At 35.6% G+C, this 15,880-nt stretch overlaps 1 protein-coding gene across 1 annotated transcript in view; it reads left to right on the forward strand.

Moving 5' to 3' along the window:
* Positions 1-15,620, forward strand: part of LOC107556632 (ankyrin repeat and fibronectin type-III domain-containing protein 1-like) — a 26,563-nt gene extending 10,943 nt beyond the window's left edge. Inside the window, exons 12-18 of the mRNA XM_016239768.1 lie at positions 844-1,010; positions 2,529-2,679; positions 5,437-5,605; positions 5,692-5,858; positions 11,857-12,061; positions 13,182-13,774; positions 14,978-15,620. Of these exons, the coding sequence (XP_016095254.1) occupies positions 844-1,010; positions 2,529-2,679; positions 5,437-5,605; positions 5,692-5,858; positions 11,857-12,061; positions 13,182-13,774; positions 14,978-15,316 (1,791 nt within the window). The 3' untranslated portion in view covers positions 15,317-15,620. The remainder of the gene's footprint in view (positions 1-843; positions 1,011-2,528; positions 2,680-5,436; positions 5,606-5,691; positions 5,859-11,856; positions 12,062-13,181; positions 13,775-14,977) is intronic.
* Positions 15,621-15,880: the final 260 nt, after the last annotated feature.

Here is a 15,880-nt window from a genome sequence, read left to right on the forward strand (position 1 = left end):
TGTGTTTGTCTATTTTTCCATTCAATATCATTCTGACTGAACACAGAATGTTCCAGACACTGTATATCTTGTGAGATGAATTTGAAGTTGTATTTCACCTCAAAATCAAAAGAAAAATAGGAAATTATCATTTTGAATAAAGAAAAAGAAGCCGATTTTGAAGACATTATTTAAGATGTTTGGATTGTAACAGTATTTTCATAAAAAATTAAACCCATCTTGTCCTCACTACTGTAATGTTTTTTTGTAATTTTTTATTATTATATTAAAAATATAATTATATTTCTTATCACTGTTATATATTTTTTTAATCCGCTTAAATTAAAAGCATTTAAACAAATATACCATAATATGCATAATACTGTACTATCTCTATCTATCTATCTATCTATCTATCTATCTATCTATCTATCTATCTATTTCCCTCACATTATAGTAATAAGATTAAAAAATAAAATCTTATTTTTTTTAAGTGCAACGCAGTCCTGGTTTTTATTTTGCAATAACGTCCATTCGGCTGTACATTTTCCTGCTTAATTAAAACAATATGTACATAGATGTAAAGGAAAAAGTTGAAATGGCTGATATGAGTTGAGATTATTTTATTAGCTTGCAGAATACGAGCACAGCTTGAACAAAACATACTTTTCCCAGGTGAACGGTCAGTTATTCACATATTCAGAAATATTTTACCATGAATAACCAATCAGAAAGAAGTACTCCAGAGAAGCAGTAATAACATGTCATGTTTATTTCACTTATTTTTGGGATGATTATCGATCTGGATGTGTTCTTGACAGGTTTCATGAGATTCGTGTTATCTAATGAGCTCTTGGTGTGCAGGAGAAGCTGGCGTATCACCGGCGCAGCAGGAAGTGTCTGTCTCCGGGCCTGTATCTGGGATATCTGAAGCTGTACACCTCGGTGGACCAGATCAGGATGCTCGTGTCACACAAACACCCAAACGTGCTGTGCCACGTCAAAATACGAGACAATGGCCACGTCTCCAGGTATGACGCGGTTATGGTTGTGTTATGCATGCGGATGCCTTTATATATATATGCGTAGTAATTTTATGTGTTTGTTTTTTCATAGGGAAGAATGGCAGTGGCTTCAGTCGCTGAGTTCGCTGCAGGACAGCGCGAAGGTGTGTGACGATGTCCAGAGCGCTCCACATCGCCTCCTACTGGACTTACGGACCGCTGCTAAAGATTTACTCGCCTACATCAACATTCCCTGTGAGTGTGTGTGTGTGTGTGTGTGTGTGTGTGTGTGTGTGTGTGTGTGTGGTGAAAGTGGTTCCACAGCTCAACAACCACATGGCTCCAGAGTCAGTCTCTCAGTCAAATAGTTTAGAAATGATAAACGTGGGTCAATTTCAGGCTATTGCAGGAAGTTCTTCATACCTCTGTGTGTGTGTGTGTGTGTTTGTCTATTTTTCCATTCCATATCATTCAGACTGCACACAGAATGTTCCAGACACTGTATATCTTGTGAGATGAATTTGAAGTTGTATTTCACCTCAAAATCAAAAGAAAAATAGGAAATTATCATTTTGAATAAAGAAAAAGAAGCCGATTTTGAAGACATTATTTAAGATGTTTGGATTGTAACAGTATTTTCATAAAAAATTAAACCCATCTTGTCCTCACTACTGTAATGTTTTTTTGTAATTTTTTATTATTATATTAAAAATATAATTATATTTCTTATCACTGTTATATATTTTTTTAATCCGCTTAAATTAAAAGCATTTAAACAAATATACCATAATATGCATAATAATATACTATCTCTATCTATCTATCTATCTATCTATCTATCTATCTATCTATCTATCTATTTCCCTCACATTATAGTAATAAGATTAAAAAATAAAATCTTATTTTTTTTAAGTGCAACGCAGTCCTGATCAGTCCTGGTTTTTATTTTGCAACAACGTCCATTCGGCTGTACATTTTCCTGCTTAATTAAAACAATATGTACATAGATGTAAAGGAAAAAGTTGAAATGGCTGATATGAGTTGAGATTATTTTATTAGCTTGCAGAATACGAGCACAGCTTGAACAAAACATACTTTTCCCAGGTGAACGGTCAGTTATTCACATATTCAGAAATATTTTACCATGAATAACCAATCAGAAAGAAGTACTCCAGAGAAGCAGTAATAACATGTCATGTTTATTTCACTTATTTTTGGGATGATTATCGATCTGGATGTGTTCTTGACAGGTTTCATGAGATTCGTGTTATCTAATGAGCTCTTGGTGTGCAGGAGAAGCTGGCGTATCACCGGCGCAGCAGGAAGTGTCTGTCTCCGGGCCTGTATCTGGGATATCTGAAGCTGTACACCTCGGTGGACCAGATCAGGATGCTCGTGTCACACAAACACCCAAACGTGCTGTGCCACGTCAAAATACGAGACAATGGCCACGTCTCCAGGTATGACGCGGTTATGGTTGTGTTATGCATGCGGATGCCTTTATATATATATGCGTAGTAATTTTATGTGTTTGTTTTTTCATAGGGAAGAATGGCAGTGGCTTCAGTCGCTGAGTTCGCTGCAGGACAGCGCGAAGGTGTGTGACGATGTCCAGAGCGCTCCACATCGCCTCCTACTGGACTTACGGACCGCTGCTAAAGATTTACTCGCCTACATCAACATTCCCAACCGCCAGGTTTGTGCATTCACACTTCCACACATAGACACACAATTGTGAGTGTGTGTGTGTGTGTGTGTGTGTGTGTGTGTGTGTGTGTGTGTGTGGTGAAAGTGGTTCCACAGCTCAACAACCACATGGCTCCAGAGTCAGTCTCTCAGTCAAATAGTTTAGAAATGATAAACGTGGGTCAATTTCAGGCTATTGCAGGAAGTTCTTCATACCTCTGTGTGTGTGTGTGTGTGTTTGTCTATTTTTCCATTCCATATCATTCAGACTGCACACAGAATGTTCCAGACACTGTATATCTTGTGAGATGAATTTGAAGTTGTATTTCACCTCAAAATCAAAAGAAAAATAGGAAATTATCATTTTGAATAAAGAAAAAGAAGCCGATTTTGAAGACATTATTTAAGATGTTTGGATTGTAACAGTATTTTCATTAAAAATTAAACCCATCTTGTCCTCACTACTGTAATGTTTTTTTGTAATTTTTTATTATTATATTAAAAATATAATTATATTTCTTATCACTGTTATATATTTTTTTAATCCGCTTAAATTAAAAGCATTTAAACAAATATACCATAATATGCATAATAATATACTATCTCTATCTATCTATCTATCTATCTATCTATCTATCTATCTATCTATCTATTTCCCTCACATTATAGTAATAAGATTTAAAAATTAAATCTTATTTTTTTTAAGTGCAACGCAGTCCTGATCAGTCCTGGTTTTTATTTTGCAACAACGTCCATTCGGCTGTACATTTTCCTGCTTAATTAAAACAATATGTACATAGATGTAAAGGAAAAAGTTGAAATGGCTGATATGAGTTGAGATTATTTTATTAGCTTGCAGAATACGAGCACAGCTTGAACAAAACATACTTTTCCCAGGTGAACGGTCAGTTATTCACATATTCAGAAATATTTTACCATGAATAACCAATCAGAAAGAAGTACTCCAGAGAAGCAGTAATAACATGCCATGTTTATTTCACTTGTTTTTGGGATGATTATCGATCTGGATGTGTTCTTGACAGGTTTCATGAGATTCGTGTTATCTAATGAGCTCTTGGTGTGCAGGAGAAGCTGGCGTATCACCGGCGCAGCAGGAAGTGTCTGTCTCCGGGCCTGTATCTGGGATATCTGAAGCTGTACACCTCGGTGGACCAGATCAGGATGCTCGTGTCACACAAACACCCAAACGTGCTGTGCCACGTCAAAATACGAGACAATGGCCACGTCTCCAGGTATGACGCGGTTATGGTTGTGTTATGCATGCGGATGCCTTTATATATATATGCGTAGTAATTTTATGTGTTTGTTTTTTCATAGGGAAGAATGGCAGTGGCTTCAGTCGCTGAGTTCGCTGCAGGACAGCGCGAAGGTGTGTGACGATGTCCAGAGCGCTCCACATCGCCTCCTACTGGACTTACGGACCGCTGCTAAAGATTTACTCGCCTACATCAACATTCCCAACCGCCAGGTTTGTGCATTCACACTTCCACACATAGACACACAATTAGCTTGATAGCACAAGCAAATCAATGCCATTTATGTGGGAATTTAGGGGCCACACAGTATCAAATGCACACATTTACATACATGACACAGATGAAACATGCCCGCTAGCCTGTTTTGCATGTATTGTGTGTGTAAATGGGAAAGTCATGGAAATTTCTACACTGAAAACATTTGGTGTAGGAAAATGGTAGTAAATTTCACAAATAATTACAAAGAAATGACAAGTAACACGCTGAATTAAATGTGATTTTTATTTATTTTTTTAAGTAGAAAGGCTGAAATTGTTTTTTGCAAAACCTACTCCAATAGTCTTTATTTATATATATAATATTTAATATATTATATAATATTTATAATATAAAAAAAATATACAACTTCAAAAAATAAGTTTTTACAGTGTAAATAGTGATGGAAAAATCTGGAGATGTTTGAACCAGTTCATGAATCAACATAAATGATTCATTAGGGAATCAGTCTTAATTTGATTCTTTTTAAATCGTAATCAGTAATCACAATCAACAACAATCAGTACTTCATGTGCATTTATTCATTGATTTGATAAGTAGTCATAATTACTAGTAAGCAAGCTAAAGTTGAAATGTGCCGCAAATAATGTTTTACTGTCACTTTTGATCAATTTAATAGATCCGTTCTAAATAAAAGCATTAATTTATTTTGAAAGTGTCATGATGTATAACAAATAACATTTTACTGTCATTATTGATCAGTTTAATGCATCCTTTCTGAATAAAATATAAATTTATTTTAAAAAGGGGCCATGATTTACTGCAAATAGTGTTTTATTGTCACTTTTGACTGATTTAATACATCCTTTCTAAACAAAAGTATTAATTTATTTTAAAAAAGGGCCATAATGTACCACAAATAGTGTTTTACTGTCACTTTTGATCGATTTAATGCATCCCGTGTATAAAAGTAATATTTTCTACCAAAAACGGACGGAATTTACAGCAAATAGTGTTTTGTCAATTTAATGCATCCTTGCTACATTAAAGTATTAATCCCCTTAAATAAAGTGCCATAATGTACCACAAATAGTACATTAGAGTCTGATGAATGAAAACATAAACCATTAAAATCAGAACAATGTAGAATGAAGAACTAGTTTAATTTCCAAAACCATATTCCATATGGCCCTATACAGCAAAAAAAATTATAAAATAAATAAAAAGGTTCTTTAGAACAAATACTAACATTTCTCCTTTTCCTCATATATCAGGCACAGGATTTCCGTGTGTATGTGAAGGAGGTGGTTGAGTTGGGAGGAGGCGTGTCTTTCCTGTTGCTCCTCCCACCGTGTGAGGAGGTGTGTTCACCGCCTGGACAGAACCATCTCTGCTCGCCGCGCTCAGGATTCTTCACCCTGCCGCTGCAGATCTTTGAGTTAGGTGAGACGACACACCATAAACACATTCACACACACACGTATCTTCTGTCCCGTCCCCCGCCGTGCTCTCACTCTCCGTCTGTGTAGTTCATTTCGAGGCCTACTGCCCCAGTTTCATCGGCCTGTACTGCCGCGTGTCGGCCCTGCTGGCTCTGGAGTCCCTGATGTCCCAGCAGACTTTGCGCGAGGCGTTCTCTGAGTCCGAGCACTTCGCTGCCAAGCAGAAACATCAGCAGGTTGAGGAGTATTTGCAGGTATTTCTGTCCTCTGTGCAATTTAACACTGGCAGCCCGCCACTCCAGTTCAGCTTTCAAAGGTGTAACTGATGACAGTAAGCCTGCAATAAAAGTCAGAACAAACTGTTCAACTGCGGCATTTACAGTATCATCTTTAATAGATGCAGAGCTGAAGATCAGCCCGTGTGATCATTGAGCTGAGTTGTCTGAATTTAAGATTGTTGTTTGACAGTCTACCATTGAACTACATTGTTACACTGCAAAAAAGCCTATTTTAAATGAGTATTTTTGTCTAATTGTTCAGATAAAATATCTAAATATATAAAAAAAGATCAGTTTAATTAGGAAGCAACACTGTATAAGGTACATTTTTTTCATCGTATCTTAAAGGGGTCATATGATGCTGCTAAAAAGAACATTATTTGGTGTAATGAAATGTGTTTATAATTTAAAAAAACACATTATTTTCCACATACTGTACATTATTGTTTCTCCTCTATGCCCCGCCTTTCTGAAACGCGTCGATTTGTCGATTTACAAAACTCATCGGTCTGAAAAAGTGAGGTGTGCTGTGATTGGCCAGCTATCCAATGCGTTGTGATTGGCCGAATCCCTCAAGTGTGTGACGGAAATGTTACGCCCCTCACCATACTGTGATGATGCCCTGTCCGGCCGGAGCGACGAGACAAAAACATTAAAACCCATTACAAACTAGGCATTTGTTGCATCCAATGGGGACATAATTACTGATTATAATTACTTTTTTTTTGCATCGCATTGTGCCGCGTAAACATAAAACCCTGTCTGCATTTGTGATCAGAGAAATGACAAACAATAAGTGCTAACGTTACTCTACACTGCCCAAAACTCGCATTTAAATCATCAGTGGCAAATGATAAAAGAAAACGTACTTACATGAGTCAGAACTGCCAGCATTTTAGTCTAACGTTACTCTCCCAGGATCAGTAAACAGTCCTCCATAAAATGTGCCGGCGATCCACAGCACTAAGTTGATGTATTTCCTCAGCGACCAGCACGGATCAGCTCTAGGCATGACGAAGCGGATATCGTCCTCTTTTGGAAGACCAAACAAAGTAGTTTCGCTTTCACAACGAAGCACAGCGCCTTCACGACATAGCAGCAGCGGCAGCAACAGTACTACAGCGAGAATAAAAGTTACGCCTTCTTTCTTTGCGTGAACATTTGGGTGGCGTTATGCAAATCTTCCCACATAGTGAGGTAGACATGTGGGGGCGTGTTAGAACGAGCCGTTTTAGGTAGGCGTGGCTGACTCTTAACTTTTATCAAGAATATCTCTTTGGATTTGAGACTTTAGTCTTTACAATAGGGTTTTGCAGATAGTTCTTCTTGTGTCTGTGTGTGTGTGTGTGTGTGTGTGTGTGTGTGTGTGTGTGTGTTTGTCTATTTTTCCATTCCATATCATTCTGACTGCACACAGAATGTTCCAGACACTGTATATCTTGTGAGATGAATTTGAAGTTGTATTTCACCTCAAAATCAAAAGAAAAATAGGAAATTATCATTTTGAATAAAGAAAAAGAAGCCGATTTTGAAGACATTATTTAAGATGTTTGGATTGTAACAGTATTTTCATTAAAAATTAAACCCATCTTGTCCTCACTACTGTAATGTTTTTTTGTAATTTTTTATTATTATATTAAAAATATAATTATATTTCTTATCACTGTTATATATTTTTTTAATCCGCTTAAATTAAAAGCATTTAAACAAATATACCATAATATGCATAATACTGTAAATAATTACAAAGAAATGACAAGTAACACGCTGAATTAAATGTGATTTTTATTTATTTTTTTAAGTAGAAAGGCTGAAATTGTTTTTTGCAAAACCTACTCCAATAGTCTTTATTTATATATATATAATATTTAATATATTATATAATATTTATAATATAAAAAAAATATACAACTTCAAAAAATAAGTTTTTACAGTGTAAATAGTGATGGAAAAATCTGGAGATGTTTGAACCAGTTCATGAATCAACATAAATGATTCATTAGGGAATCAGTCTTAATTTGATTCTTTTTAAATCATAATCAGTAATCACAATCAACAACAATCAGTACTTCATGTGCATTTATTCATTGATTTGATAAGTAGTCATAATTACTAGTAAGCAAGCTAAAGTTGAAATGTGCCGCAAATAATGTTTTACTGTCACTTTTGATCAATTTAATAGATCCGTTCTAAATAAAAGCATTAATTTATTTTGAAAGTGTCATGATGTATAACAAATAACATTTTACTGTCATTATTGATCAGTTTAATGCATCCTTTCTGAATAAAATATAAATTTATTTTAAAAAGGGGCCATGATTTACTGCAAATAGTGTTTTATTGTCACTTTTGACTGATTTAATACATCCTTTCTAAACAAAAGTATTAATTTATTTTAAAAAAGGGCCATAATGTACCACAAATAGTGTTTTACTGTCACTTTTGATCGATTTAATGCATCCCGTGTATAAAAGTAATATTTTCTACCAAAAACGGACGGAATTTACAGCAAATAGTGTTTTGTCAATTTAATGCATCCTTGCTACATTAAAGTATTAATCCCCTTAAATAAAGTGCCATAATGTACCACAAATAGTACATTAGAGTCTGATGAATGAAAACATAAACCATTAAAATCAGAACAATGTAGAATGAAGAACTAGTTTAATTTCCAAAACCATATTCCATATGGCCCTATACAGCAAAAAAAATTATAAAATAAATAAAAAGGTTCTTTAGAACAAATACTAACATTTCTCCTTTTCCTCATATATCAGGCACAGGATTTCCGTGTGTATGTGAAGGAGGTGGTTGAGTTGGGAGGAGGCGTGTCTTTCCTGTTGCTCCTCCCACCGTGTGAGGAGGTGTGTTCACCGCCTGGACAGAACCATCTCTGCTCGCCGCGCTCAGGATTCTTCACCCTGCCGCTGCAGATCTTTGAGTTAGGTGAGACGACACACCATAAACACATTCACACACACACGTATCTTCTGTCCCGTCCCCCGCCGTGCTCTCACTCTCCGTCTGTGTAGTTCATTTCGAGGCCTACTGCCCCAGTTTCATCGGCCTGTACTGCCGCGTGTCGGCCCTGCTGGCTCTGGAGTCCCTGATGTCCCAGCAGACTTTGCGCGAGGCGTTCTCTGAGTCCGAGCACTTCGCTGCCAAGCAGAAACATCAGCAGGTTGAGGAGTATTTGCAGGTATTTCTGTCCTCTGTGCAATTTAACACTGGCAGCCCGCCACTCCAGTTCAGCTTTCAAAGGTGTAACTGATGACAGTAAGCCTGCAATAAAAGTCAGAACAAACTGTTCAACTGCGGCATTTACAGTATCATCTTTAATAGATGCAGAGCTGAAGATCAGCCCGTGTGATCATTGAGCTGAGTTGTCTGAATTTAAGATTGTTGTTTGACAGTCTACCATTGAACTACATTGTTACACTGCAAAAAAGCCTATTTTAAATGAGTATTTTTGTCTAATTGTTCAGATAAAATATCTAAATATATAAAAAAAGATCAGTTTAATTAGGAAGCAACACTGTATAAGGTACATTTTTTTCATCGTATCTTAAAGGGGTCATATGATGCTGCTAAAAAGAACATTATTTGGTGTAATGAAATGTGTTTATAATTTAAAAAAATACATTATTTTCCACATACTGTACATTATTGTTTCTCCTCTATGCCCCGCCTTTCTGAAACGCGTCGATTTGTCGATTTACAAAACTCATCGGTCTGAAAAAGTGAGGTGTGCTGTGATTGGCCAGCTATCCAATGCGTTGTGATTGGCCGAATACCTCAAGTGTGTGACGGAAATGTTACGCCCCTCACCATACTGTGATGATGCCCTGTCCGGCCGGAGCGACGAGACAAAAACATTAAAACCCATTACAAACTAGGCATTTGTTGCATCCAATGGGGACATAATTACTGATTATAATTACTTTTTTTTTGCATCGCATTGTGCCGCGTAAACATAAAACCCTGTCTGCATTTGTGATCAGAGAAATGACAAACAATAAGTGCTAACGTTACTCTACACTGCCCAAAACTCGCATTTAAATCATCAGTGGCAAATGATAAAAGAAAACGTACTTACGTGAGTCAGAACTGCCAGCATTTTAGTCTAACGTTACTCTCCCAGGATCAGTAAACAGTCCTCCATAAAATGTGCCGGCGATCCACAGCACAAAGTTGATGTATTTCCTCAGCGACCAGCACGGATCAGCTCTAGGCATGACGAAGTGGATATCGTCCTCTTTTGGAAGACCAAACAAAGTAGTTTCGCTTTCACAACGAAGCACAGCGCCTTCACGACATAGCAGCAGCGGCAGCAACAGTACTACAGCGAGAATAAAAGTTACGCCTTCTTTCTTTGCGTGAACATTTGGGTGGCGTTATGCAAATCTTCCCACACAGTGAGGTAGATATGTGGGGGCATGTTAGAACGAGGCGTTTTAGGTAGGTGTGGCTGACTCTTAACTTTTATAAAGAATATCTCTTTGGATTTGAGACTTTAGTCTTTACAACTTTACAGATCTTCTTTATGCACCAAGAGCTTGTAACACTCCAAAGAGAAAGGAAAAAATGAAATGGCATCATATGACCCCTTTAATATTAAATATCTTATGTTATATTTTATTTGCGTGTTTTTTTTCTCACAAAAAACAAGCCTTTATCTTGTGATGAGTATTTCTGAAAAAAAAGATAATAATTTAAACACAGACTCAACCTTGAATAACCTGTGAATAAACACTGCCACAGTCTCTTAATTCTCAAATAATACAATAATTTAATCAATGTTTCATGTGCATTTATTTGTTCAACAATACTACAGCGAGAATAAAAGTTACGCCTTCTTTCTTTGCGTGAACATTTGGGTGGCGTTATGCAAATCTTCCCACATAGTGAGGTAGACATGTGGGGGCGTGTTAGAACGAGCCGTTTTAGGTAGGCGTGGCTGACTCTTAACTTTTATCAAGAATATCTCTTTGGATTTGAGACTTTAGTCTTTACAACTTTACAGATCTTCTTTATGCACCAAGAGCTTGTAACACTCCAAAGAGAAAGGAAAAAATGAAATTGCATCATATGACCCCTTTAATATTAAATATCTTATGTTATATTTTATTTGCGTGTTTTTTTTCTCACAAAAAACAAGCCTTTATCTTGTGATGAGTATTTCTGAAAAAAAGATAATAATTTAAACACAGAATCAACCTTGAATAACCTGTGAATAAACACTGCCACAGTCTCTTAATTCTCAAATAATACAATAATTTAATCAATGTTTCATGTGCATTTATTTGTTGATTTGATAAGTAGACATAATTATTAGTAAGCAAGTTAAAGTTAAAATGTACTTCAGTGTTTTTATGTCACTTTTGATCAATTTAATAGATCATTACTGAATAAAAGTATGAATTTTGTTTTAAAAAGTGTGTCCAACATACCGCAAATAGTTTTTTACTGTCACTTTTGATAAATTTAACGCATCCTTTCTCAATAAAAGTGTTCATTTCTTTTTTTTGTTCAGAATTGTTCAGATAAAATAACTAAATATATGAAAAGATAAATTAACTTACGAGGCAAAACTGTGTCAGATATTTAATTTATATCTTATATAATATATATTTTTTAATTTCCTAATTTTTTTTTCATCTTGTGATGAGTATTTCTTGAATAGAAAATAATTAAAAAACACATGACATTATTGTTATATATATATATATATAAAGCATAATATAACAAAAAATATAATATATAATATAGAGTGTGTAAACCTCATAGGTTAATTTAATTTTTTAAGTTTAAATTAAAATGTACTGGTTCTGCAACACAAATACCACCAATTTACCCAGAAATACACGATTTCAAATACAGCTGTTGTGTTGTTTCCTGTTTGTAGTTGACCGAAAACAAGGCACATGATGAGAGTTCAGATGAGAATATCACGTTTATATGTGTTCCCTTTCAGCATCTGGAGGAGCTGTGGCGTGATGCGCGGTGGATGGTGGTCCTCCAGTCGGCCCGGTATAAGCATCAGAGCTCTGGAGTGAGTCTGGACTGGATTATAGACTTCTCCAAAGAGAGTATTCCAGAAAAAACAGCTTCCACTTCCTCTCAGGGGGACTACCTGCCCTCACCGACCCCGTCACCAGAGAGCACACGTAAACACAACGGTGAGAGAGAGCGCTGACCTGTACAGATCACAGAATCACCAGACCGTGCTGCAGGTGTCACCTCATCAGATCGCCCAATATAGTGGAGCTACCAGATCAATTTGACATTCATGGATAACGTTTTGAATGTTTTACTGTTTATGGATTTAGAATTGCATATGTCAGACTCCCAAGCTTCTTTTTTTTCAGCCAAAACTATTACTAGGCAAAAATGTTGTGGTTAATAATATTAATATGGCTAAATAATAATAATTATTATTATTCAATAAAAATGACAAAATATAATAATATTGTATGATCACAATATAATGCTATATTATATTGTAATCTTTTTACTGTAAAACAAAAAATTATGAGTATTTAAGAAAACTTTAGATTTTTGAGATTTGATAATCGCACTAAGCCATATTGCAATTTTGTTTTTAATTTGATTAATCATGCAGCCCTGTATTAAACCAAGAAATGGTTTATTGATGTGATCAATTATGATTTAAAAAAAATTGTGATACAGTTAAGTCATCTTACAGAAACACTGAGAGTTTGACTGTAATTGTAGACTTTTTGTTTTTAAAGCAAAATTTTATTTAATTATATTATCTGTAAAAAGTAAATATAAAGTAATTTTCTTAAAAATGAAAATGATCTCATTATTGTTTTACTCTCGTGTCATTCCAAGTCTATATGCTGTTATTTTTCTGTGGAACACAAAATTATCTCTTTTTTTTCTGTTATAAAATTCATTCAATTTGTATTTAATAAAATAAATTGAATTTTTTCATATATTTATTTACAGTTCTTTCCAGTGAATATGGGATATAAGCTCCAAAAAGGACAAAAACAACAAAACAAAAAACTGCATAAAAGTTGTTCATACAACCAATGCACTATATTCCCATATATAAATATAGTCGGGGGTAAAATGATCAATAAATAATGACTTAAACTAGGGTCTGTTCCTCATAATACTTTCTTTCATCATTTTTTGAGCTTGACATTCTATGGTCACTATGAAAATATAACTGCACACAGATTTGAAATAACTTTAAGGTGAGTAAATAATGGCAAAATGTTAATTTTAAGTGAACTGTTCTTTTAAGTCTCTCTTTCTGGCTTTCCCAAGATTCCCACGGTCTGTCGGATGAGGATAACTCATCGGAGGTGTTCCTCACCACTGATAGCGAGTACAGCTCCAGTGTGGCCCAGAGCACCAGAGAACTGGACCTGCTTCCACCGTCTCCTACCAGCTTCAGATCCTTAACGTCCACACACCCTTCCTCCTCCTCGCAGTCCTCGCCTTGCTCCTCTCAGCCGGACGTGCTGCAGACTGGAGGAGGGATGAGTAGACGCGAGCACATGAGTGCGTTCGATAGCGACTTCATCCTCCCAAGCCGTCAGATCGAGCTGTTGCGGGTCACGGAGAAGAGAACGGCGCTGTGCATCCGCACCTGCAGTCTGGAGTACCTGCCTCCCGTCTCCATGCCATCCACACCCACCAGTTCCTCCAATCGGAAGCACTGGGCATGCCCCTCCTCCTTCGACCTGTGCTTCCCCGCCCCCGAGTCCCGCCCCATTCCTGTGCGCACCCTATCAGAGGACAGCGGCGTCCAGCGACTCTCCACCCACTCTGCCGGTTCCCCTCACCAGCTGTGCCACAGCACACTGAGAGTTTACCCACAATACCGCACCGGGTTACCCAAAGACACCAGTGTCAAAGTGAGTGTGTGTGTGTGTGAGCTGATACACTAATCATCACAGTGGTGGATAAAACTCAAGGTGCTCACTGCTTTAGTGTGTATATAAATGTAATTGGCTCTACAGGAAACTATTGGAATTTGAATAGAAATGACTGTAAGAGGAATTAAATTCAAAGAAATTGAATAACACCCACATAGGAGTGTCAGATGTTTCACTATATTTTAATTAATTATGCCTGTTTATTCACTGATTTACTCTTTAGACATGTTTCTCTAAACTTTCACTAAAGTTCAGTACTGTCAAAATAATTAATGCAAACATTTAAAATGCCATTCACAACCACAAAATGCATGTCATGTTGTTGTTTTTTTAAATAAATTATATTAAATGTAAAATATTTTAATAAAATAATACATTTAATTTAATTTTACTTTTAATTTAAATCTATCGCTTATATTGACTAAATTCTAGCATTCTTGGAAATGAAGTGGGTTTTTTTATCGTTGTCCATTATCTCTAATTATTATATATATAAATATGGATATAAATGTGTACCATTTAATTAAATGCTTAATACATATATTTAATTAATTACATTTATATAGGTGGCATTTCAAATATTTTTTATTAATATCTAATGTTTTTGGAAATATTCTATATATTCTATATATATTTTTTTTTTTTACTTTTATTCCTTTTTAATTCTGTTTCTGATATTCTAATTATATATTATATTATATTATATAGTTAACTAAAACGAAAACCATAAAAAATTGCTACTTTAAATAAAATAATGTTAACTGAAATAAAATAAAATATAAACAAATTTAACTTATTTTATTTCAGCTATTTTCCAAGGTGACATTTCTCATTTTCATTTTGTTTAACTTAATGCACTAAAACAATTAAAACTAAATAAAACACAAAAAAATGTAATAAATTTTAACTAAAATTAAAGTGATTAATAGAAAAATAAAATCTAATTTAAAATAATTATATATTATATTATATTGGTTTTATAATATAATATAATTCTGCATCCTGTTTGCTATCTCTATTCAAATTAAGAAATTAAATAGAAATTTTAAATTCTCAATTCAGTTCTGCTAATTGTAAAGTTTCGAGTTATTGCATTTGAGCATTAAGAAACCTAACCATAGTTTACTCCAGTTTACTAAACAGACTATTTAGTCTGCTGACTTCATATGTCTGTGTTTGTAGTTACGCGTGACTCCAGAGACGTCGGCCAAAGAGATGGTTCGTCTGGTGGTCCAGGAGATCAACGCCGTGTGCCATCACCTGCAGAAAGCCACGCAGCAGTGCACCTGTGCGGCAGATCAGTGCAGATACCCGTCCTGTGCGTCTGAGGTGTGTGTGTGTGACAGCGAGCAGCTCGAGCACTTCGGCTTGGTTCTGCTGGTGGAGGGTGGAGAGAAATGGCTACAGGATGATTTCTGCCCACTCGCGCTACAAAACCCATGGACTCGCGGCAAACTCTGCGTCCGCTTCAAAGAGTATTCACCGCTCGCGGTGCAGCACAGCAGAGCCACGACTGTTTGATCACGCAAACCTGTAAATACACACACTCACACACTGGCTGAAGTGCATTGCACTGATAGACTGCTTTGGAGTTTTTTTCCTACATGTTTGGTTAGATTTTGAATTACTTCATGAGGTCTTAAGGTTCGTGATTAGCTAAGCGGGTTCACCAGGACTGATCTGAGTTTTATTCACGCTAACCTTATGAAAAAATCAGTGTTGATCAATCACTAATAAGAGTTAAAGTCAACATGAAATCAAAATTGATGTATAGTGAATAGTTCATCAGCGTACATTATTTTCATAATCCACCCACTGCTTTATATACGCCATACTACATATAATGCATAAAATTGATCAAAATGACAGTAAATACAAATATAATTATTATTTATTTCAAAATAAATGCTGTTCTTTTGAACTTTCTATTAATCTTTCTACTTTCTATTTATTTATCATGGTTTCCACAAAAATATGAAGCAGCAGAACTGTTTTCAACATTGATAATAATCAGAAATGTTTCTTGAGCAGCAAATCAGCATATTAGAATGATTTCTGAAGATCATGTGACACTGAAGACTGGAG

The sequence above is a fragment of the Sinocyclocheilus grahami genome, unplaced genomic scaffold (genome assembly GCF_001515645.1).
Source record: "Sinocyclocheilus grahami isolate Dianchi unplaced genomic scaffold, SAMN03320097.WGS_v1.1 scaffold575.1, whole genome shotgun sequence".
Classification (NCBI taxonomy): domain Eukaryota; kingdom Metazoa; phylum Chordata; class Actinopteri; order Cypriniformes; family Cyprinidae; genus Sinocyclocheilus; species Sinocyclocheilus grahami.